The sequence below is a fragment of the Macaca mulatta genome, chromosome 4 (assembly GCF_049350105.2).
Source record: "Macaca mulatta isolate MMU2019108-1 chromosome 4, T2T-MMU8v2.0, whole genome shotgun sequence".
Classification (NCBI taxonomy): Eukaryota; Metazoa; Chordata; class Mammalia; order Primates; family Cercopithecidae; genus Macaca; species Macaca mulatta.
In genome coordinates this window covers 4,260,688-4,281,455 of record NC_133409.1, presented here as the reverse complement: position 1 = coordinate 4,281,455, position 20,768 = coordinate 4,260,688, and the positions used below count along the sequence as shown (strand labels likewise).

At 46.1% G+C, this 20,768-nt stretch overlaps 2 protein-coding genes across 9 annotated transcripts in view; both read right to left on the bottom strand.

Annotated features, from left to right (window-relative positions):
* Positions 1 to 20,768, bottom strand: part of LOC114677438 (uncharacterized) — a 74,217-nt gene that overhangs the window by 13,374 nt on the left and 40,075 nt on the right. For 5 of the 8 annotated variants that reach the window (XM_078001159.1, XM_078001156.1, XM_078001154.1 and 2 more), the window contains exon 2: positions 999 to 1,112. In XM_078001159.1, the coding sequence (XP_077857285.1) occupies positions 999 to 1,105 (107 nt within the window). In that variant the 5' untranslated portion in view covers positions 1,106 to 1,112. Of the gene's footprint in view, positions 1 to 998; positions 2,877 to 5,467; positions 5,600 to 20,768 lie in introns of those variants that run through there. The other 3 variants (XM_078001158.1, XR_013416951.1, XR_013416953.1) reach the window with 3 other exon arrangements.
* Positions 16,284 to 20,190, bottom strand: LOC106998205 (uncharacterized). The gene is made up of 3 exons (XM_078001160.1): positions 20,018 to 20,190; positions 16,928 to 17,093; positions 16,284 to 16,449 (listed from the first exon to the last, which is right to left on the bottom strand). The coding sequence occupies exons 1-3, from the start codon at positions 20,047 to 20,049 to the stop codon at positions 16,345 to 16,347; spliced, it is 303 nt and encodes a 100-aa protein (XP_077857286.1). The 5' UTR covers positions 20,050 to 20,190; the 3' UTR covers positions 16,284 to 16,344.

Genomic DNA, 20,768 nt, shown 5'->3' with positions numbered 1-20,768 from the left:
TATTTCTGGACTTCAACCCTGGTTTTCTTCCCTCTGACATGGGCGGACTGGCGTGAGTTCATTTGCAGCTCCACACATCACAGGTGAGCCACAGTGTGACATAAATCATCAAACTCCTGAGGATTGCTCTGCTTTGCTTGTCATCCTGTGTTTTCTTCACAACAGGAGCTACAGGACTGTGTGCCTGTGGTCTCTGACTGAGAGTCTCTGGGCTCAAAGATGGATTCAGGCAGACGTGGGGCAGGGCACTAGGCATAGAGGAGGCCCCCTATCTGCAGGATCTGGAGATCCCTCCCAGATCTGACTCTTAACCAGTAATAAATACTTCACCTTCATGCACTGTATTAGTCCGTTTGCATTGCTATAAAGGAATCCCCGAGGCTGGGTGATTTATAAAGAAAAGAGGTTTGTTTGGCTCACAGCTCTGCAGGCTGTGCAAGAAGCATGGAACCAGCATCTGCATCTGGTGAGGCCTCAGGAAGCTTCCACTCATAGCAGAAGGTGAAGGAGAGCCGGCATCACGTGGTGTGAGAGGGAATAAGAGAGATAGGAGAGGAAGTGCCACTCTATAGTTAAAAACCAGGTCTCATGTGAACTGATAGGGAGGTCACTCATTACTGCAAGGACAACACCCACCCATGCATGAGAGATCCACCCCCATGACCCAACGCCTCCCACGAGGTCCCACCCCCAACACTGGGGAGCAAATCTCAACATGAGACTTGGAGGAGACAAGCATCTGAACTACCTCAGGCACTAAGTGAACGATTCGTCCTCCAGTTTTTCTCCCCAAGGGCCCTGAGTGGGCTCACTTGGCGACGTGTGGGTATGGGCTGGCCTGGGGTCAACTGATCTGAGACTACGTTTTACAGATTGAACTTAATCATTTTGGTAATTTGATCTATTTTCCCAATAGAGGATCAACCTCACATGCCACAAACCATGATTTGTAGGTCTTTTTAAGTAAGCTTGTTGCACTTACCCTGCTGTGCACTTACCCTGGCTTTTGTTCAGCAGCTATGAACTGTATATTTGGACCCACATCGGCTCCTGGAGTGCTTTCCCGTGGAGGCTGATAGTGTTCTTCCGTCATACGCTTGCCCATGCCCTAACTAGAAACGAGCAGAAACAACATTTTTCAGTGTGTTGGTGCAGGTTCTCTGAAGTCAGACCAATCTGCCTGTACAAGATGCTTAAAGCCCCAGGACCTCAAGTCTTCCCTTATAAACTGGAAGCAGGAACTCCTGCCCCATAGTGCTGCTATGAGGTTTGGAGGTCAAGTGGCGTGTGGCATCCAGTGGGCATTGTATTTATGATGACAATCTGCTGACTCGCCGGCCGACATGCTTTTCCACTTGCATTTTTGATAACCCTGTACTAGTGGACTCTTAAAATTGCAAGGATGTGACATTCCTAGATTTCTGGGTTTCTTTAAAATGAAACATCTGTTTAACGAACCAGAAAAGCAAGGGGTGTCGCTTTCATTGTTAAAGGTGAGATTTAGCAAAGGAAGGATGTGAAGCCTTTTCTTACAGTTTGCAAAACGCCGCTCAGAGTGAGGGGGCCACCTTCAGTAGCGGAGGAAATGTCTTTTTCGTGAGATGGCCACAGTTCCTTGAACTGGCTCAGAAAGGCCACACACTGTCCTGGGTGAGGGACAGTTCCTCTAAGGGAGCGCAAGAAAGACCCAGTCTTCTATTTCTTCACGCATAGCCTAGTCCAGGGGCCTCTCCAGTAGAGGCACCAACAGATGACAGGAATGCTCCAGCTGCAATCGGTCCCCAGCTTCATCTGTCCTTTAAAGCAGCAGGCACTATTTCTTTGGCATGAGTTCATGCAGGCGAGCCTGGCTCTGGACTCAATCACTGAGGTGGCAGGAGATCCCACCCCAACCACACCGAGGTTCTGCTCCAGCAGCTGGTCCAAAGGCACCAATTTCGGCAGCCCGCAGAGCGCCAGAAAATCCTTGTTGCCACAGGTGAGGAAGCGCATCTCTCCCAGGCTCTTCCGAAATGCGGGTGTTTTCCGCTAACCGCTGCGCACGCTCTTTACCCGGGCTGCGCCATCCCGCTCCATGACACACTCCACCGAGGGATCGCAGCACTGCAGGTGGTGACGGCGGGGTGGCGTGCGTGGCACTGACAGGAGTCCACGGAGAGCCCGTCCGCTCCTCCTTGCCTTCAATGCATCCTCCTGAAGCACCAGAGCTCTTCGCGGATGCTCCCATCGTAACATCCGCAGCCTCGGGATCCAGGCTGAGCTATTCCACAGCAGCTCGGCTGCAGGGCCCGGGCCCCCATGCCGTGAGCCTCGGCCAGATGCAAGGATGCCTCGTGTTTCTTCTTGAGGGCAACCACTTCAGGAAGGTCAACAATAGACTCCTCATGCCGCGTTTTCCTTCCACAAGGATTAGAGTCTTCTTCTGGGGCCTTTGCATCCGAGACTGACCGTAAACAACGACAACTTTCAACAGCTCGCCCAGGTCCTGCCTGCCGTTCACTGAGTTTGCTGCAGATCCCATGCCACGTGCCACAGAGCCCAGAACTGCGCTGCAAGCCTCTCTAGTTCTTGGTGTTGCCCAGGCCTCCAAAGTTCTGCCGAGGGCTGCACACTCCAACTCCGTCCTCCCTGGAGCTTTGCCGGCTGCTTGTTGCATGATCCAGTGTTCTGTGCAGGTCCAAGATCGCTGTAGGGACCCACATCTCTGGCACCTTTAATCCTGTTCCCTGTGTGCCCGGAGGACACAGAGGACAGTTATAGACGGGAGACCGTCCCCGCAGCATGTCCACCCTGGCTCACTCCAGACTGGTCCATTGTAGTTGTCTCTGAGCCTCACATAGAGGTTCTGTGTATACAAGTTTTCAGATCCTGATACAATGGCACAAAGCCCTTTTGTTCTTCTCTTTCCGTTGCACGGTGACGTCTTTCAATTCTCCAATGCCTCAAGAAATCAAAGATTTTCAAAGAGAGCAAGTACACCAGACCCCTTGCATGTATGTGAGCACGGCACCCAGCACGGGTGTTTCTCCTACAGCTTCATGAAATGTTCTTTTATACCATTTACTCGTTCTGTATAACATGACATATGCTCTGCTTGAGTCTCCAGGCACTCTCAGCCAGGTTCCCTATCCCTCCTTGAGATGCAGAGACGGCTCCTCAGGGGTGCTAGGGGAAGCCCTGGCCCAGAGCTGGGAGTAGTGGCAGCTGGACTGGTAGCCCCTCTGCACCTGCCCCTGTGGCCACCCCAGGTTTCTTTTGATCCTGGGAGGTTTTCATCTGGGGAGGTGGGAACCAGAGGTGGCTCAGGAACTCCCCTCCCTGTCGGGCCTCCCTTCCAAGATAGGGGTGCACCACGGGCCCCATGGAGAGAGGAGCACCTCGGGGGTCAGCCGAAGAAAGAAGGGTCACCCTCTCTAGAGAACAGCCATCCCCTGCCCTGGGAAAAAACTGCCTGGGGTGGTTTGTTGCCAGGCACCTGAGTTTCACAGCAGTCCCCCCAGGAAAATGCCCTCACCCACCAACAGGCCACACTTCTGACCTGGACACTCACCCCTGCACCATGTGTCAGAGTGCAGAGAAGTCCGAGCAGAGCCCCTTTCTTAGCCCCTCACTGCTCCCCAGACTTCCCTCCAAAGAGTGACTGAGGGCCCCGTTTGAAAGGCCCTGGAAATATTCACTAAGCCACGCAGGGCTGGGAGGGCTGATTGGAGTCATCTGTGGGGAGAACTTATCCTTGCCCCATGCATGATGCATTCGCAAAATCGACATTCGCTTCTCGGGATGCTCCTGGACTCAGAGCCCAGCCTCCCGGCCTCCCTCTCTGTTTTATCAAAATGATCTAAAAACGCACATATTATTTGTCAAGTTTCCTTTCCTTTTTCCTCAGGTTAAATTTTGACTGTAATTACTGTGTGGCTGTATTTGAAGAGAGATGTTGCTGCTACCAATGTTGTTACCATTTCTGTAAAATGGTCTTATTTTTCAGGAGATAGTGTCTCTCAGTCCTCGGTCCTCCTCTGTGATAGGCAGCACACTATGCCAAGATTTTATTTAGCTTTGTTCAGGGACCAAGTTTTAGCTGAATAAATAGAAGGAATGACCAAAGGTGGACTACAGAAATGTGAACTGGGCTCATTTTTACCACGCGGGGGGTGGTGTAAGAACCCTGCCTGCTCCTAAGCTGGCTTGAGGCTGAAGTCCCTCCATTGCAGTGGAACATTTTACCCTGGAACAGTCTCAGATTTTTCACCTGATACATGTACCAGAGATCCCTGCACACCTAGAGGGTTTCCTGTTGCCCTTCACCACGAGGCTGTGAAATGCTGGGGCAACAAAGGCGGACAGAGAGGAAGAGAAGAGGAACAGTCAGTGAGGCAGGCCTGAAGTATCATTACCCTGTTAGTGGACAGGACTTCCAGCCCACCTGCTGAAAGCCGCCCAGAGCTCAGTGTTCCCGTAGGGAGTGCGTTGCACAGGCAGGATTGTCCAAAGGAGGCCCCTGGTGTGAATGAGGCCACCAAGCTTCCATCCCACTGGCTAGGAACCCTGACTCCGGGCGCCTTCCCCCAAAGATGGAGACTGTCACAGCAAGCGAGACAGTGGAGGGAGAAGGTGGGCAGCTCCCGCTCCTCATGCCTGGACTCCCATCCTGGAGGTGAGACGTGAGCTTCATGGTGGGATTGCCGCAAAGGTCTGTCACCTAAGGGTCCATCACCTGCTGTCACTCCCCCACCTGCAGGGCCCTGACCAATGGATGGATGGCCTTTCTCACCCTATGTGTCCCCTTCACGATTGGCCAGACCTTGGCCAGCAGTTTTATGTTCCCTGACGGCAAAAGTGTGACTTCTAATAGAATCTCCCTCTGTTTCGTTTTCCAAACTTCAGCTCTCTCCTCCAGGCTGACTCCGTCCACACCCGTCTCTGTATTTCCCAGTGGCTGGGGACCCAGCCCAGCTCCTCTGTCCTCACCCAGGTGCCTGCATGGGTGCTGTGTCTCCTTCCCCCCTCCTTTCTCCTTGGCCTTTTGGTGTCTATTCCTTGCAGCACCGTGGGCGCCTCCTCACACTGCCCCATTCCTGCACCTTTGGGGAGCCTCAGGATTCACTGCCTCTTTCCTGCGCCCACGGCACCTCCTGTTCCTGCCCAGCTCGACACACCTAGGCCTGATGATTCCCAGCAGGAATTCCCAAGCCTCCCACCCCACCACCCAAAGTCCCGAGCTGGTGCTCAAAGCTTTCCAAGCATTAGCTCTTTTTGGCCTCTCCAACCTCATGATTTGAGTTGCAGCCACCCCCTAGCCTGGGAGTGCTTCCTCCCCTGGCTCCAGCATTGCTCAGGCTTAGGGTTAGGGTTAGGGTTAGGGTTAGAGTTAGGTCATCATCCGGGACCCACTTCCCTCCAACCGCACAGGCCCGGCTCCTCCCTCTAATTCCCAAGTCCGGAGACCTTGCTGGCGCTCGTGTATCACCTGCGTGTCTGGGCCTTGAACATCCCAGACCAGGATGGAGTCTCCCTCCACACAACTCGGGTGCCATGTGGGGCTTCGTCATTATTGCTGCACACCTCTCTGGCTGGACTTAGTCCGTGAAGATGCGAACACTTTGGGAATGGTAAAGGCCTGCTCTCCACATCTTTATAAACAGGATAGCCTGGTCCCCGCCAATGTCAGCACTCAGTGCCATGAGCAAGAGTCAAAATAGTTAACAACAGCACAGTAGAACAAATATACCAATCAATCCATCCTTAAAAAATTGTAAAATATATCCCCTTTTTAAAAACTCTATTATTATTACATAAACATGCATGCCTAGATAGCCATTTACCAGGGTATAGGAATTGCAGCACAAATTTTTTATCAGATCGTTCTAAGAACTTCCAAATCATCAATAAACACCCCAAAATTATTGGCATATGATTTGTTTGGCATGGCTCTTCCTGAAGATGGCTCCGAGTTAGCCATGATTAGACATGGAGAGTCCTCGAAAATTCTCTCAAAAACTTCCTTATCCATTACATGGTCCTTAGGTGACTGTGATGTATTCTAACACTTTAGAATAGTGTCTATTAAAGCAAATCTCCAAATGTTTAACCACTCCCATGACACAATTTTAAAGTCTCCATAAAGCCACCTAACCTAAGTCTCCATAAAGAACTTCTTTTAACATTATTGCGATTACTCATGGTGCAAAGACCGGTGTCAGCCTTGGCTGCACTAACAGGAATGACATGTAAGTATCCAGCCTCCTAACACTGTCTGACATTTACCTATATGCAATTTATCTACTACTAGACTGTTATGAAAATTGGTTATTAGCTCACTGTATTTCATTAGTTGGCTGAATTTTCTTTATCCACAGAGATCCACGAACGTCCTCTGACCTAGTTTCAGCATGCAAACTACTTAAAAATCTTAACATTTCATGTTTAACTTTTCTCATCAAACCACAAGTGCATTTTCCAATAACTTATTACACTAACTGATAGTTTTTTCTCTTAGAATAGCTACTTTATGTTTTTGTTTCAACTTTTATTTCTTTACTTGAATACTTTCTACTTTTCCTTCACTACTTTATTTATTTTATATATTCATTCATTCAAGAAACGTTTCTATATTGACCATCTACCAGGTAGAAGGCACCAGGCTAGGCACATCAGTGACCAAAATCAACAATAACAACAAAAATCTCTGCCCTTCATGGGCTTACAGTGTAGAGAAAAGGAAACAAATAATAAACATAACCAAACAATTACAACGTATGATTTAAAGCTGATAAATGCTTTTGCAAAAGAACTAGACCAGGGAAGGGAATCCGGAGTTCTGTGGGACAGTGAGAGTTTCATTCCTTGGAATTTTTAATAGTCAGGGTAGGACTCACCTAGAGGAATATGTATGTGAAAACCTTTTTCATCTTTGCTTTAATAACTGAAATATGTTTTTCTTGTCATGCTAACAAAGCATTAATGGTATTTATTAAAGCCAGTCTTCAAATGTTTAACCACTCCCATGACGCAGTTTTCATCAGAGGGACTATACGAATCTTGATATACTTTTTAAAACACTCTAGGCCGGGCGCAGTGGCTCATGCCCGTAATCCCAACACTTTGGGAGGTCGAGATGGGTGGATCACGAGGTCAGGAGATCGAGACCATCCTGGCTAACACAGTGAAACCCCATCTCTACCAAAAATACAAAAAATTAGCCAGGCATGGTGGCGGGCGCTTGTAGTCCCAGCTACTCAGGAGGCTGAGGCAGGACAATGGTGTGAACCCGGGAGGTGGAGCTTGTAGTGAGCCGAGATCGCGCCACTGTACTCCAGCCTGGGCGACAGAGCTAGACTCCGTCTCAAAAAAAAAAAAAAAAAAAAAATACTTTAACAAGCTCTAGCCTGCACAGGGTACCCATTACAATCTCAGCTATCTTCCAGTTTTCATTTCTATTCTATCTCTTCAGACATAGTATTTAATTCTCTCTACTGTTTACTTGATGTATAATACAAATATAAAGCATATTGGGAAAAAATACAGTGATTGATTTACATATTTTATTGTGTCATTCAGATATAATTGAATTCAGTTATTTCAGACTATAAATTAGTCTAAATTGACCAGACAATCAAAGTTAGACAACTTAAAACATGTTGAAACTTTATAAAAATTTGGCAGAAATGAGCTATTTTCTTCACACAATTACACTGACACTGTTTATACATACCTAATGTGTTTTACGTAAGAAGTTTCTCATGGAAATTGTTTTTCTCCGACACTAAAAAGAATGATTGACATTTAATTTTATGACATTCACAAAATCAACAAAACCATTAAACTATTTTCAAAGTTCTGATTTTGTATTTCAGATAAATTATTACAATAGTCTTATGTGAAAGAGATGAAGTTTGACTGATAATGATTGAAATGTACTGCCCTGACTTGTAAGTTTCTTTTAAAATCGTTTTCATATTTCAATGGATGTATGTTTTCAAGTGGAAGAGTCAAAATTCTAGATTATGGCCAGGTGCAGTGGCTCATGCCTGTAATCCCAGCTCTTTGGGAGGCTCAAACAGTAGGATCACTTGAGGATAGGAGTTCAAGATCAGCCTGGGCAACATGGGGAGACCTCATCTCTACAAAAAAAGGCATAGTGGTGCACGCCTGTAGTTCTAGCTATTCAAGAGGCTGAGGCAGGAGGAACACTTGAGCTCAGGAGTTTGAAGATACAGTGAGCTATAATTGTGCCACTGCACTCCAGCCTGGGCAACAGAGCAAGGACCCCAACTATAAATAAATAAATACATCTAGATTACAATAATCCATCTATATTAACGTTATTCTGTTTTTGAAGCTCTACTGACTATTTCTGGGCTGAGTGTGGTGGCTCACACCTGTAATCCCAGCACTTTGGGAGGCTGAGGCAGGCAGATCACCTAAGGTGAGGAGTTCGAGACCAGCCTGGCCAACATGGTGAAACACCATCTCTAGTAAAAAAAAAAAAAAAATACAGAATTATCCGGGTGTGGTGGCACATGCCTGTAGTCCCAGCTACTCAGGAGGCTGAGGCAAGAGAATCGCTTCACACTGGGAGGCAGAGGTTGCACTGAGCTGAGATCACGCCATTGCACTTCAGCCTGGGTGACAAGAGTGAAACTCTGTCTCAAAAACAAAAAACAAACAAAAAAAAAACCATTTGTGTCTGAAATGCCTGATTATTTTTAGCCACAGAGCAGGTGGTATAAAATATTATAAAAGCAACACTTCTAAGCATCTTTTCAGTTTATTAATACTCTTTACTAAATTTTAAAATAATTTTTTATGATTTGAAATGTTTATATGTGAAATTGAATTAAGAATTAAGAAAATTATTCTTCTAATTTTTTCATTAAATTTACACATTTCCATATGGAAACCATGAGCCTTTTGCACAACACGGCTATCCCTGCACTAAGTGTGGAGATGGTTGGCAACTTCAATTTTTGACATTACACAGTTGGCACCACTTGCATCTGGCATTTATGTCAGTATCAATCATAAGTCATTCATATTTTGTTGAAATAATCAAGTTGTTTTTAATTCCAGCAATGCAGCTTTTTCTAAAAAAAACAACTAATTCTTGCCAATCAAACCCTGTTCCAGGCCAGTTTGGTATTTCCAACACCAGAAGATGCTCCAGACATTAGATCTTGTCCACATTGTCTCAGAAGATGCATGTTTATGAAATTTAAAGCAAGCATTCCTACACGTATCCAGAGTGATTTTTTTTACAATATTTTATTTTAGATTCTATAGCTACTACTTACATAAAAAGTGCAGTGCACCATAACAATAAAACTAAAGGTTTCTCAGAAGACAGTACCACAGAAAGCCCATGTATCTATAGTAGTCGCAATGGTCAGTATCAATCAGTGTGACTCAGTGAGCTTACCCTAGAATTTATATTATAATAAAAGATTACCAGTTATCACAGCTACTATTATACTTTTACTATGTACCAAGCACTATGGAAATATTTCAGTGTTTTCACCAACAGTCCGGGCTTACGGCGTGTCAATGCAAGGCCATCGGTGGGAATGGTCGCCTGGCACGAGGATTCTGGATTGTGTTGGATGGAGTTCAATTATCATTCTTAAGGGCTATTCTTTTCAAAACACACATGACTTTTTTAACCAACTTTTTGTGATATAATTGACATATCCTAAATTTACCCATTTAAAGTGTATAATTCAGTGGTACTAGTACATTCGCAAGATTGTGCAACCATCACCTCTCCCTGACCCCAGAACATTTCCAGTCCCCCCGGAGAAACCACATTCTCCTTAGCAGTCCCTTTCCATCCTCCAGCCCCTGGCAGCCACTGCCTGACTTTCTCTCCCTCTGGATTTGCCTGTTCTGGACTTTCATGCGCGTGAAAGCAGACAGTGTGTGGCCTTTTGTGCCTGGTTCATCCCCTAGGCACGTTTTCAAGGTCCATTGTGTTGGAGAATGTGTCTGTACTTCTTCTCTTTAATAGACTTTGTTTTTCAGAGTAGTTTCAGGTTCACAGCAAAACTGAGCAGAAGGTCCAGAGATTTCCCATCTACCCTCTGCCCCTCAACACACACACAGCTTCCCTCACAACCCACGTCCCCACCACAGTGTGCACGTGTTACAGTTGATGAACCCACAGTGACACATCATTGTCACCCAAAGTCGACAGTTTACAGGAGAGCCCCCCCGTTAGTAGTGTGCATTCTATGGGTGTGGACAAATAATGATGACACGCATCCCCATTGTCATATCTGCCTACTGCAGGTGATGTCTTCACCTATCAGAAGGTCAAGGAGCTGCTTCCAGCCATTGTCCCTCCGCCACCATCTCCAAGCCTTAGCCCTGAGCCCTGCCTACACCAGGTGTTCTGAGGCATTGCTGTGTCCTGGTAGACTTTATCTCTGTGATGCCCGTTTCGGCCCAGTAACCAGACTGCATCGTTTATTCTATATATGAGGCTATGCTGAGGCTATGTCGTAACTTTCCGCGTGTCTGGGGGCTTAGTCATTGTAGCATTAGATTAACATGTTTAGGGCCGGGCGCGGTGGCTCATGACTGTAATCCCAGCATTTGGGAGGCCAAGGCGGGCAGGTCATCTGAGGTCAGGAGTTCGAGACCAGCATGACCAACATGGTGAAACCCCATCTCTACTAAAAATACAGAAATTAGCTGGGTGTAGTGGTGTGTGCCTGTCATTCCAGCTATTTGGGAGACTGAAGTGGGAGGATGGCTTGAGCTTGGGAGGTCAAAGCCGCAGTGAGCCATGATCAAGCCAATGCACTCCAGCCTGGACAACAGAGCGAGATCCTGTCTCAAACAAACACATTAATTAAATATTCTGATTCTCTTCTTTCTTATGATGTTTCCACATAGACAATTTTCCAGCATCCAAATAGAAGGCGGCTGGAAGGAGAATACATAGTAAAGCTGTTCTCATTAACTGTATCATTTGCTGACTAATATTGCCATAGGATTGATGAGCATGACAATTTTATTACAGAGAAGAGGGATTTCTTACCATCCCTCTCAACTGTCTAAATATTTAGACGTGTGTATCTGAGCCATACATATTTCTCTTCCTAGTTATTGAGTTCCCAGCTGGGCCCACAAACAGCATGAGGGTTTTGTTGACAGTGGAGAAGAAAGGCCTTTTTAGAGAGCTACAGAGAGTGGAGCTTCCTACACTGGCTGGGATTCTTTCTGCAGGTGGGAGAGCTGCTGGAAGTGGAGGGATTTCTGAAGTCGGGTGGGGAGCAGGGAGCTTTTATCAGCCCAAGCGGGTATTTCAAGGCTGAGACTGGTGCTCAGTCTCCACATCAGACCTGCACTCACTGCTCTGGGACTTCCAGAGCAATGTTGCCCCAACTGTCAGGACTCTGCAGACCATGAGGACGGCAGTCCTGACTCCTACAAGTGACCACATTTAGAGCAGACCCCTGAGCCCCACTTCTTCTCCAGCAAAAGCACCAGCTCTGAGGCTCCCCCAGCCCTGAGTTCCGAGGCCCCTTGCCCAAGGAGAACGAGGAGAAAAGAACAAATGAGCTGAGTATAGACCTGGCTGCTGTTCACCCCTAAGGCTGGAGAGCAAAGGGCAGTCTGGCGGCTCACCCCGGAGCATGGAAAGTGCAGGGAAAGGGCAACGGAAGCTTGGGGAAAATGCAGCTCAGACTCAAGGACTTAAAAGTGTCTACCCCAAAATCAATGCGACTTAACGATGCCACCAGCTATGACACTAACCGTCTCCTGCCTACCCGCTACAGTTGCCTACATTTTGATTTTGGTTTCATAGATCTGGAAGAAATCTGCTTGCAGTCAGAAATGTTAGTGAGATAATCCCAGAGAGATAAATATCTGCCGCAGTCGTTTAAACATCTGATGCCGCCTCCACCCATGACCCCATCCACGGCTCGCCTGGCCTCGCCTCATCTCTGCCAACCTAAATTCCTCCTGCTTCAAGTGAAGCTCTTTCCCTATAATTTTCCTTCATCTCCTGATCAATAAAACCTAGATTTACAGGCCAAGAGCAAGCAAACAAAAAGTACCTGTGAGCTTGTCTAAACTAGCTTTCATCGAGAAATGCGGCACAAATAAAATGAGTGATTGGTGAGGTGTAAGCTTTGTTTAACTGGGTTTATTTTGGTTGAGAAGCAAGCTCACATTAACTTGGCCATGCAGGAGTGATGTGACTGTCCCCCGTTCTGTCAAAAACAACAGCAGACTAACCTCCCTGGCCTCATAGCTGGCCACTTCTGAGGATGGGGCAGGGCTTACCATGCACTCAGGACTACGAGCCTTTTCCAAATGCTCTCTTGTCTACAACCCTCCGAGCATGGTGCAGATATTAATTAGTGTTTTTAACGCCTTGCACTGTCATTATCTGTTGATGAAGAGACAGACGTGTCTCCGACAACATCCAGGCCAGCCAAGGTGACATTGCTTTCCTTTGCTCCAAAGCTGTACTCTGTGCCCTAGTTGCAGTCATCCGCACAGAGTCATTACCATCTTACTTTTGAAAACATTCCCACTCCACTCTGTCGCTGTCCCCAGCACTGTCACTGCAATAAGATAAGAGCCCCAGGCTGGGTCTAGTGGCTCACGCCTGTAATCCCAGGACTTTGGGAGACCAAGGTGAACCTGAGTCAGGAGTTCGAGACCACCCTCTCAGCACCATTACCCTGGCCAACATGGTAAAACCCGGCCTCTATTAGAAGAACAAAAATTAGCCGGGCATGGTGGCATGCCCCTGTAATCCCAGCTACTTGGGAGGCTGAGGCAGGAGAATCGATTGAACGCAGGAGGTGGAGGTTGCAGTGAGCTGAGATCGCACCACTGCACTCCAGCCTGGGCGACAGAGCAAGACTCTGTCTCAAAAAACAAACAAAAAGAGCCCCAGTGCACCTCCAGTGTCCTGGGATCCTGCAGCTCCCGCCCTCCTGGGTGCAGGTCCCTAACTTCCTCCACCTACCCACCCACCTTCACCCCCACCTGCCTGCTCCACCCTCTTCTGCTTCCCAAAGCCACGGCCAGACGCACCTCCCCCGACGCGGCCTGGCTGGCCCTCCTCTGCTCAGGAATGCACTCGGGCTGGTAATTACTGGCCACGTCAAGTCACCAGCTTGTTTGTCTTGTTCTGGAGACTTCCGTGTTTTCTTGGCTCCCGTGTGAGCTTGGTCACCTCTGAGCCTCTTGCATGCCTCTCTCCTTTCCCCCAGCCGTGGCTCCGGCCACCAAAGCCAAGCCATAGCAATGTCCACTGTGTGTGGTGAGAACACTGCACCCAGAGCTCTGCAGTGCCTCTTACCTCACCCAATCACCACACTCAGCCACACACAACAGGCAAGCTCAGTTCCCACTTCGCACACTGGAAAACAGCCTCAGAACAGTCCAGCAGGTTGCACAGGATTACATAGCTACAGCCTGGCCCACCCTTTGGTTCCTCGCTGCCATGGTGTGCAACCTCCTCTGAAGCCCGGAGGCCTCACTCTCTTCTAGTTCCTGGAGCAGTGACTAAAAGACCCCGATGTGCAGGATGTAGACTAGATACGAGTTGGGGTCCCTGGCTTAAAAGAGCTTGTAATTAATTAAATCAGCAGAAAAGACAAAAGTAATAAAAAGAATTGTCGTTAATATAAGGTAGCAAATGATTAATACCAAAGAAGTGGCAAAGACAGTCGTCACTGTGGAAGACGGAAAATGTGTTTGAGGCTGGCGTGGTGCAGGGAGCACTTCTTGGAGAAGGGGGCCTCTGAGCGAGGCTGGCAAGGTGGGCATGCCTCCGTGTCTTCGCGACCCTGGGGGACAGGCCTCTGCTGGGAGGACCACAGCATCCTCTGGAGCCCTGGGCTCTGGCGCTGTGTTTCTCTGTGTTGCTGCTTAATGGTTTCCTAAGATTCAGTCTGTCTCCCTGACAACGCTGAAGGTGTTATCTTACAAATAGAAAAAGGCCCAAATTTTTAAAATATACACTTTGATTTCCTTCACAGCCAGGTTGCAGTGTGATTGTGAGGCCTGGCATGGGACTTGGCAGCTCCTGGTGCCCAGGGAACTTGGAACTGCGCTGGGGCCTGTAGCAAGGGGCCCACGAAGAACTGAGGGTTGACCTGGGCCTCCCTCCAAACTCTGGGTGAATGGAAATATTAATAGCTGTCTGGCAGATGCACTGATTTAACTCAGGGCAGTGATTAATAGGTCTTAGCCTGTTCGTGTGATTATAACAAAATACCCAAGGCTGGGTCATTTGTGAAGAACAGACGTTGAATCTCACTCTCTGAGGCGGGGTCCGAGATCAAGGTACCAGCAGGTTCAGTGTCTGGTCAGGGCGGCTCCTCTCAGACAGCGCCTTCTCCACATCCTCACATGGCAAGCGGTGAGGAAGGGACAGACTCGCCCCTCGATCCCCTTTCTAATAAGGAGCTAATCCTCCTGCACACCCTCCTCTCAACACCATCACACTGGTGACCACATCTCCACATATGAATCTTGGTGGACACATTCAGGCCACAGCAGACGCGATGGAAAGGATAGTTCAAAACATAAAAATGGCCACAATTGTAGTAGCAAAAGGCCAGCCTCCTGTCTGGACTGACACTGGGGCCTTCTGCTGTGGCTTTCCTGAGAGCCTCACGCCCCTCCTCATACGCAGGCCTCCTTCATTCTCTCTGGGGTCCTGGGCTAGGAACCTCCACGCCCACCACGCACTGTTCATCTTCTGCTGCCCCCACAGCTTAGACGGCCCGCTCACCCAGCATTTCCCATCTGCCTCCTACACCAGCTCTTCACATCTCAGCTTAGCCACGACTGTCTCTCGGAGCACTCCTGACCTTCAGACTGGTCTAGGGGCTTTCCTATGCACCTCCAAGGCAGCCTTGAAGCCCCAGTGGTCTTTCTCCCCACCAGGCTGTTTTCCTAAGGCAGGAAGTCTGTATTTGGTGCCATTACACACTGGGTGCTGACCAGGCTGACCAGGCCTACCCTCGGGGACTGTTTGTGAATAGCTGAGTAGCAGGGGCGGTGGGGAGACCTCAGCTCTGCGTTATCCATCCACTAGCAGCCATCCCCTTGTCTGCCATGGTAGAACGTGAATCTTAGCAGAAACGAACAAACCACCCCCATCATAAAACTGTATGCATTCCTACTCAACTCATTATCCATCAAGATGTGAATTTATAATCCTGGTAATTACTAATCAATAAAATTAGACCAGATAAGTCCCTGAATTGTCATATGTAAAAATGAGAATGTAAAAAGAGCTAGTTGAGAGGTCACAACACAGAGGAGGTACTGGCATGGTAGTCACACGTGGAACCCCAGCACTTCGGGGGACTGAAGCCAGCCCGGAAGCTCCAGCCTGGGCTACACAGTGAGGCCCCATCTCTCAAAAAAAAATTAAAAATTAGCCGGGTGTGGTGGTGCATGCCTGTTGTCCCAGCTACTCGGGAGGCTGAGGTGGGAGGATCATGAGAGTCCAGGAGTTTAAGGCTGCAGTGAGCCATGATCGTGCCACTGCACTCCAGCCTGGGCTATAGAGCGAGACCCTGTCTCAAAAATAAATTAATAATTTTAAAAGCACACATACAGAGGAAGAAGGCCTGAATGATTCTGAAAGCCCATCCTGCACCTGCTCTCCCCACAGAATGACTCCAGCTTTGCCTGGGCACTCACAAGGAGAGCCAGGCCCAGGCCGTTCCCACAGTGATGCGCCATCAGGTGAAGGAGCCACGTCCGCTCCCACACTCACTGTCGCTGCATCACACGTGGGCAAAGGAAGAATCGGAAACTAAAGGTTGCCAGTTACCTTTTCAGGGAACTACATGTCCCTATTTGTTTTCTAGATTGAAATGAATGGCTTCAAGGTGTTTAGAGGCTCCTGTCAACGCCCCCTCATGCTTGGAAATGAATGCAAGCTGCAGATTCAGGTTGCCTTCTCCACCTGCTGCAAATGCACCTTTAATGGCTGGCACACATCACGTTTTCCCGGGGAGCTGATGAGTCACCTGCCTTTCCACTCATAGGCTCCCGCCCACCTCAATCCATCCTTCTTTGTGTCTCTACAGGTAGAGAAAATTGCCTGCATTAGCTGCCCCGACAGCACCCACTACTCCCAAGGGTGAACATTCAGAAGCGAGAAGGCGCACCTCTCAGAGCCGGTCTGGACCACTACAACAGGAAAGGTTAGAATAATTTCTAAAGCTAGACCTTCTACCAGGCACTGACTTAAGAACTTTTGAAGTTATTCTAATTGGCATTTTTAACGTTTCATCTTTGAATGTTTAAAAATATTCATTTAATGTAATTGTCAAGTAGGTAATGTGATCAGGCACCACCAGCTCATGTCCCAGCTTCTGGGCAGGTGCCTGTGGCTTCACAGCTTCCAGTCTCCAGCAGAGACTGCCACTCATCGTTCCCAGCAAAGCTCCGGAGTTCATCTGGAACCTGAAGGGCAAGCAATCCAAGTAAGTTAAGCTGAGAGAGAGAGAGAGAGAGAGAGAGAGAGAGAGAGAGATACAGAGAGAGACAGAACTGTCCTCCTTAATAACAAGAGATAATTTGTAGTGTCACCTTCAGCAGTAACTTTAACCATTTTGGAATATCATTGACATCTGTTCCAATGGAAGTCTCTGATAAAGAAGTCTTTATCAATATCTAAGTAAGTTTTGACCTTCTATTGCATGCCATTTTGTAAGAGCAGAGATATTTCATATTGCTTCTTACCTCCAAGAGTTTCAGTCAACAGCTAAAATGACTCTTCTTGAAATAATGTATGCTGCTTTGAATCTACTCCTCAAAATTTACACCCCACTTAAAATGCTTTCCCAATTTTCCCACTTATCTAAGGCCTTGCTCATAACCGAATCCTTTGAAAAATATTACCATTTTCAAAATGTTTCCATATGCTTAACTTTCAATATACCTGCACCAGGCACTCAGCATGAACGAAGTCAAAGCAAGTCCTGTGCTGCATTTCCCCAAAAAAGCCTATTCTGTCCAGTGTCACAACTTGAAGCACATCAATCTGAGAACATCCCAGAAAGAACATCATTTCATCAGTAACTATGAGGAGATGATATATGTTTAGCCTACAAGGAAGCAGATGCAAAACAATGTCAGTGAATGCTTACATGATCTTTTGATGAAGAAGGTCTATTTTTTTTTTTTTACCAATAATACAAAAGCAAAGACAGAAACAATAAGGGAAACAGTCATTACTTTTATACCTAAAAGTGTAAAATCTCTAGATGCCAAACTTCAATTAACAAAATTGCAAACAAATGAAAAATCCAAATGAAATACTTGCACTATGCATGAGAAACAAAACATTTATTTTCTAGCATATTTGATTATTTTAACAATCAGTAAGTAAAAAAGATAACTCCCATAGAAAAAAAGTGAAGCCAGGGCATAATTGCCAACTCATTAAAAATATGTAAATGTATAACATTTATATTAAAATGAGAGATATAACAGCAAACATATTCATAATATTCAATCTTTCTAGAGTTCAAAGAGGCATGTATCAAAAAAATGAGAAACCAGTTTTGTCATTGGAAAAGTTGTATTTATTTTTTATTACGTTTTGATAAAAGCCTATTTTTGGTGACAGTCTGACAAATCAGATGCTCTGAAATATGGGTGGAGGAAATGTAAATGTAAATTCATGCAACTTTTCTAAATATTGACAAAACTCAGTATTTACCAGAATGCTTAAAGATTTCAAACACTTTGGCCGGGCATGGTGGCTCATGCCTGTAATCTCAGCATTTTGGGAGGCCGAGGCAGAAGGATCGCCTGAGGTCAGGAGTTTGAGACCCGCCTGACCAACATGGTGAAACCCTGTCTCTACTAAAAATACAAAAATTAGCAAGGTGTGGTGGTGCACACCTGTAACCCCAGCTATTCGGGAGGCTGAGGCAGGAGAATTGCTTGAACCAGGAAGCAGAGGTTGCAGAGAGTGAGCTGAGATCATGTCAGTGCACTCCAGCCTGGGCAACAGAGGGAGGCTACATCTCAAAAACAAAACAAACAAACAAAAAAAGATTTCAAACACTTTAACCAAATTGTTCCATACCTGGAAATCTAAGGAAATAATCAGGAATGAGCAAATTTTGGAATTCAAGAATATTTGTTGTAACATGATTAGTAACCACAAACCAATGATCTTAAATGTTCAAGAACAAAAGGGAGAAATCAACTGAGTTTATTCCACATTTGATAGAAAACTACAGAGCCACTAGTACAAATGGGATTTTCAAAAGCATTTATTAACCTGGAAAAATGTTTATGCCATTGTTAAGAGAAAAAGCAGAGTAAACACATTGCAAATAATAATGATTTCATCAGGAATACGTGTTAAAATTACCTATGTATCTATATTTATTAAAAGTTCCGCTCACCGACATTTTAGATATACTGAGAACCACCAATATGCCGTGTGATCCCAATTCTACTGCATACAAAATATTGAAACAAAATCCACAAAACACTCATTGCGTTTTTGCCCTACTTTATACATTCATCATTTTAAAAAAGAGGACAATTTTTTTTTTTTGAGACAGAGTCTCCCTCTGTCGCCCAGGCTGGAGTGCGGTAGCGTGATCTCAGCTCACTGCAAGCTCTGCCTCCCGGGTTCACGCCATTCTCCTGCCTCAGCCTCCCGAGTAGCTGGGACCACAGGCGCCGCCACCACGCCCGGCTAATTTTTTGTATTTTTAGTAGAGATGGGGTTTCACTGTGTTAGCCAGGATGGTCTTGATCTCCTGACCTCGTAATCTGCCCGCCTTGGCCTCCCAAAGTGCTGGGATTACAAGCGTGAGCCACTGGGCCTGGCCAGCAATTTTTAAAAGTACAAAATGAGACCTTTAATCTGGCATAAGATATGCCACTGATATTGTTTTTCTTTATTTTAGATTCCATTTCTTTGTTTCCTTTTTATTTTTATAGAGATGAGGTCTTGCTATGTTGCCTAGGCCAGTCTCAAACTTATGGCTTAAAATAATCCTCCTACCTCAACCTCCCCAAATGCTGGAATTACAGGCCTGAACCATCGCTCCCGGCCTAGATTTCATTTCTTAAATCAAATTTTCCTTTGATAGCTTACCTCACACCCAAGCCGAGAGCCACTTTGGTAGCACATTGAGATACACAATTGCTTGCATCTTTTATTGATGCTTTTCATCACTTTTCAAATTGACAAAAATTTCCCAAGAGACAACCGAAAGTTAAACTCAATGTTCACATAATGTTCACTCAATGTTTAAGAAAATGTCATGTTTTCTTTCCTAATTTAAACATATCTGTCAGATAATAAACACTGACTTTTTTAACTTAAGGACTATGTTTTGCTGAAAAAGCTTTTTTTTGAACAGGAAAAGGCAGTTAATGAATTCAAACTTTCTCCTCTTCCTACTTCTAACTCATGAAGCTAAAAACAGTTCATTGTATCATAGATCACTTTCTACTCTGACAACATGGACAGAGCTCACTTCCTAGAGTGGCAGAAATCAAACACACTTGCTAACAACATAAGAGTCATATCTATTAAGAGCTCCTAATGGCTTATAATCAATCAAGTTAAAATCAGTTAAAAATAACATGTGTTCCCTTTCTGCTAGGATCCAACTCATCATTTAGGACGTGGTTGGAATAGGAATTGCTCAGTGGAGACTAACACTAACTCTTTGTGCTCCTTCTTTCCCTCTTCGTATTTTCTGCTTTCTCTCTCCCATCTACATTGATACAGCATTGCCTGTTTTGCCTCTTAACTGAGCCCGAGATCTCAGGGTGCAAGGTCACAGATTTCTTGCAAAGCACAGTCCACAGCTGGTGCCAAGACATGTGATCGGGATGCCTAACCTTAACTGACACTATGAGCTACAAAACTGACAAACCCCACAGTTACTGAGATTTTAAAGGTGCTCAGCTCTCATGGCATATGTTTAATGCACGAAAGAGCACGTTCTCGAGATTGTTCAAATTAACATCGGCCAGCCTGCTAAATACTTACCCGTGCACTTCTGGATCAAGCTCTGTGGGCATAGCGGGTCATCTGAACTCGGGTAGAAATGTGTTTTGTCATCGATAACTTTCCCGCTGTGGCTAACCAGTGCCTGCTGTCCCCATGAATCTCCTCCTCTGTGCAATGTGCATGAAGCCCGTGCTCTTCCTCATAGCCCTCTACCTGTAATCCCAGCGCCGAGGCCAGCTTCGCGGGCAGGCGACCTCCTCCGCACACCGCTCCCTGTTCCCTGTTGGGTTTAATTAGGAATGCAGCCTTCCCAGTGTTAAAATAAATCTATGTCTGCAAAATAGGACGATTCAACTAGACAGTTGTCATGATTGCAAAAATGTCTTGATTTAGAGATACCTATTTTTCCCTTATTATCTACTTTCACACATGACTAAAGCAAATTATAACCAAACCTCATTAACTTAGAATTATACAAGTAAGCCTCATCTAATTCATTAAAATATGAATTACAAAATATGTTAAGAGAAATACAACATTACTTTTTAAAAAAGAAAACAAAAACAAGACAGAATTCATTTGTAATTTGGTATTTGTCTGACTTTCCTATGAACTATTAGGATGTTTTTCTTATATTTCTCTGCAAACCTGTTCCGTTTTCCACCCATGATTACAAGCTGCATAGATGATCTACTTCCCTTTCTAGATTGTGACATCTTTGAATGTAGAATCTGTCCCCATTTATCTGGTAATCCCTGCTGGCGTACTTGCTGCACTGTGGCCATCAACG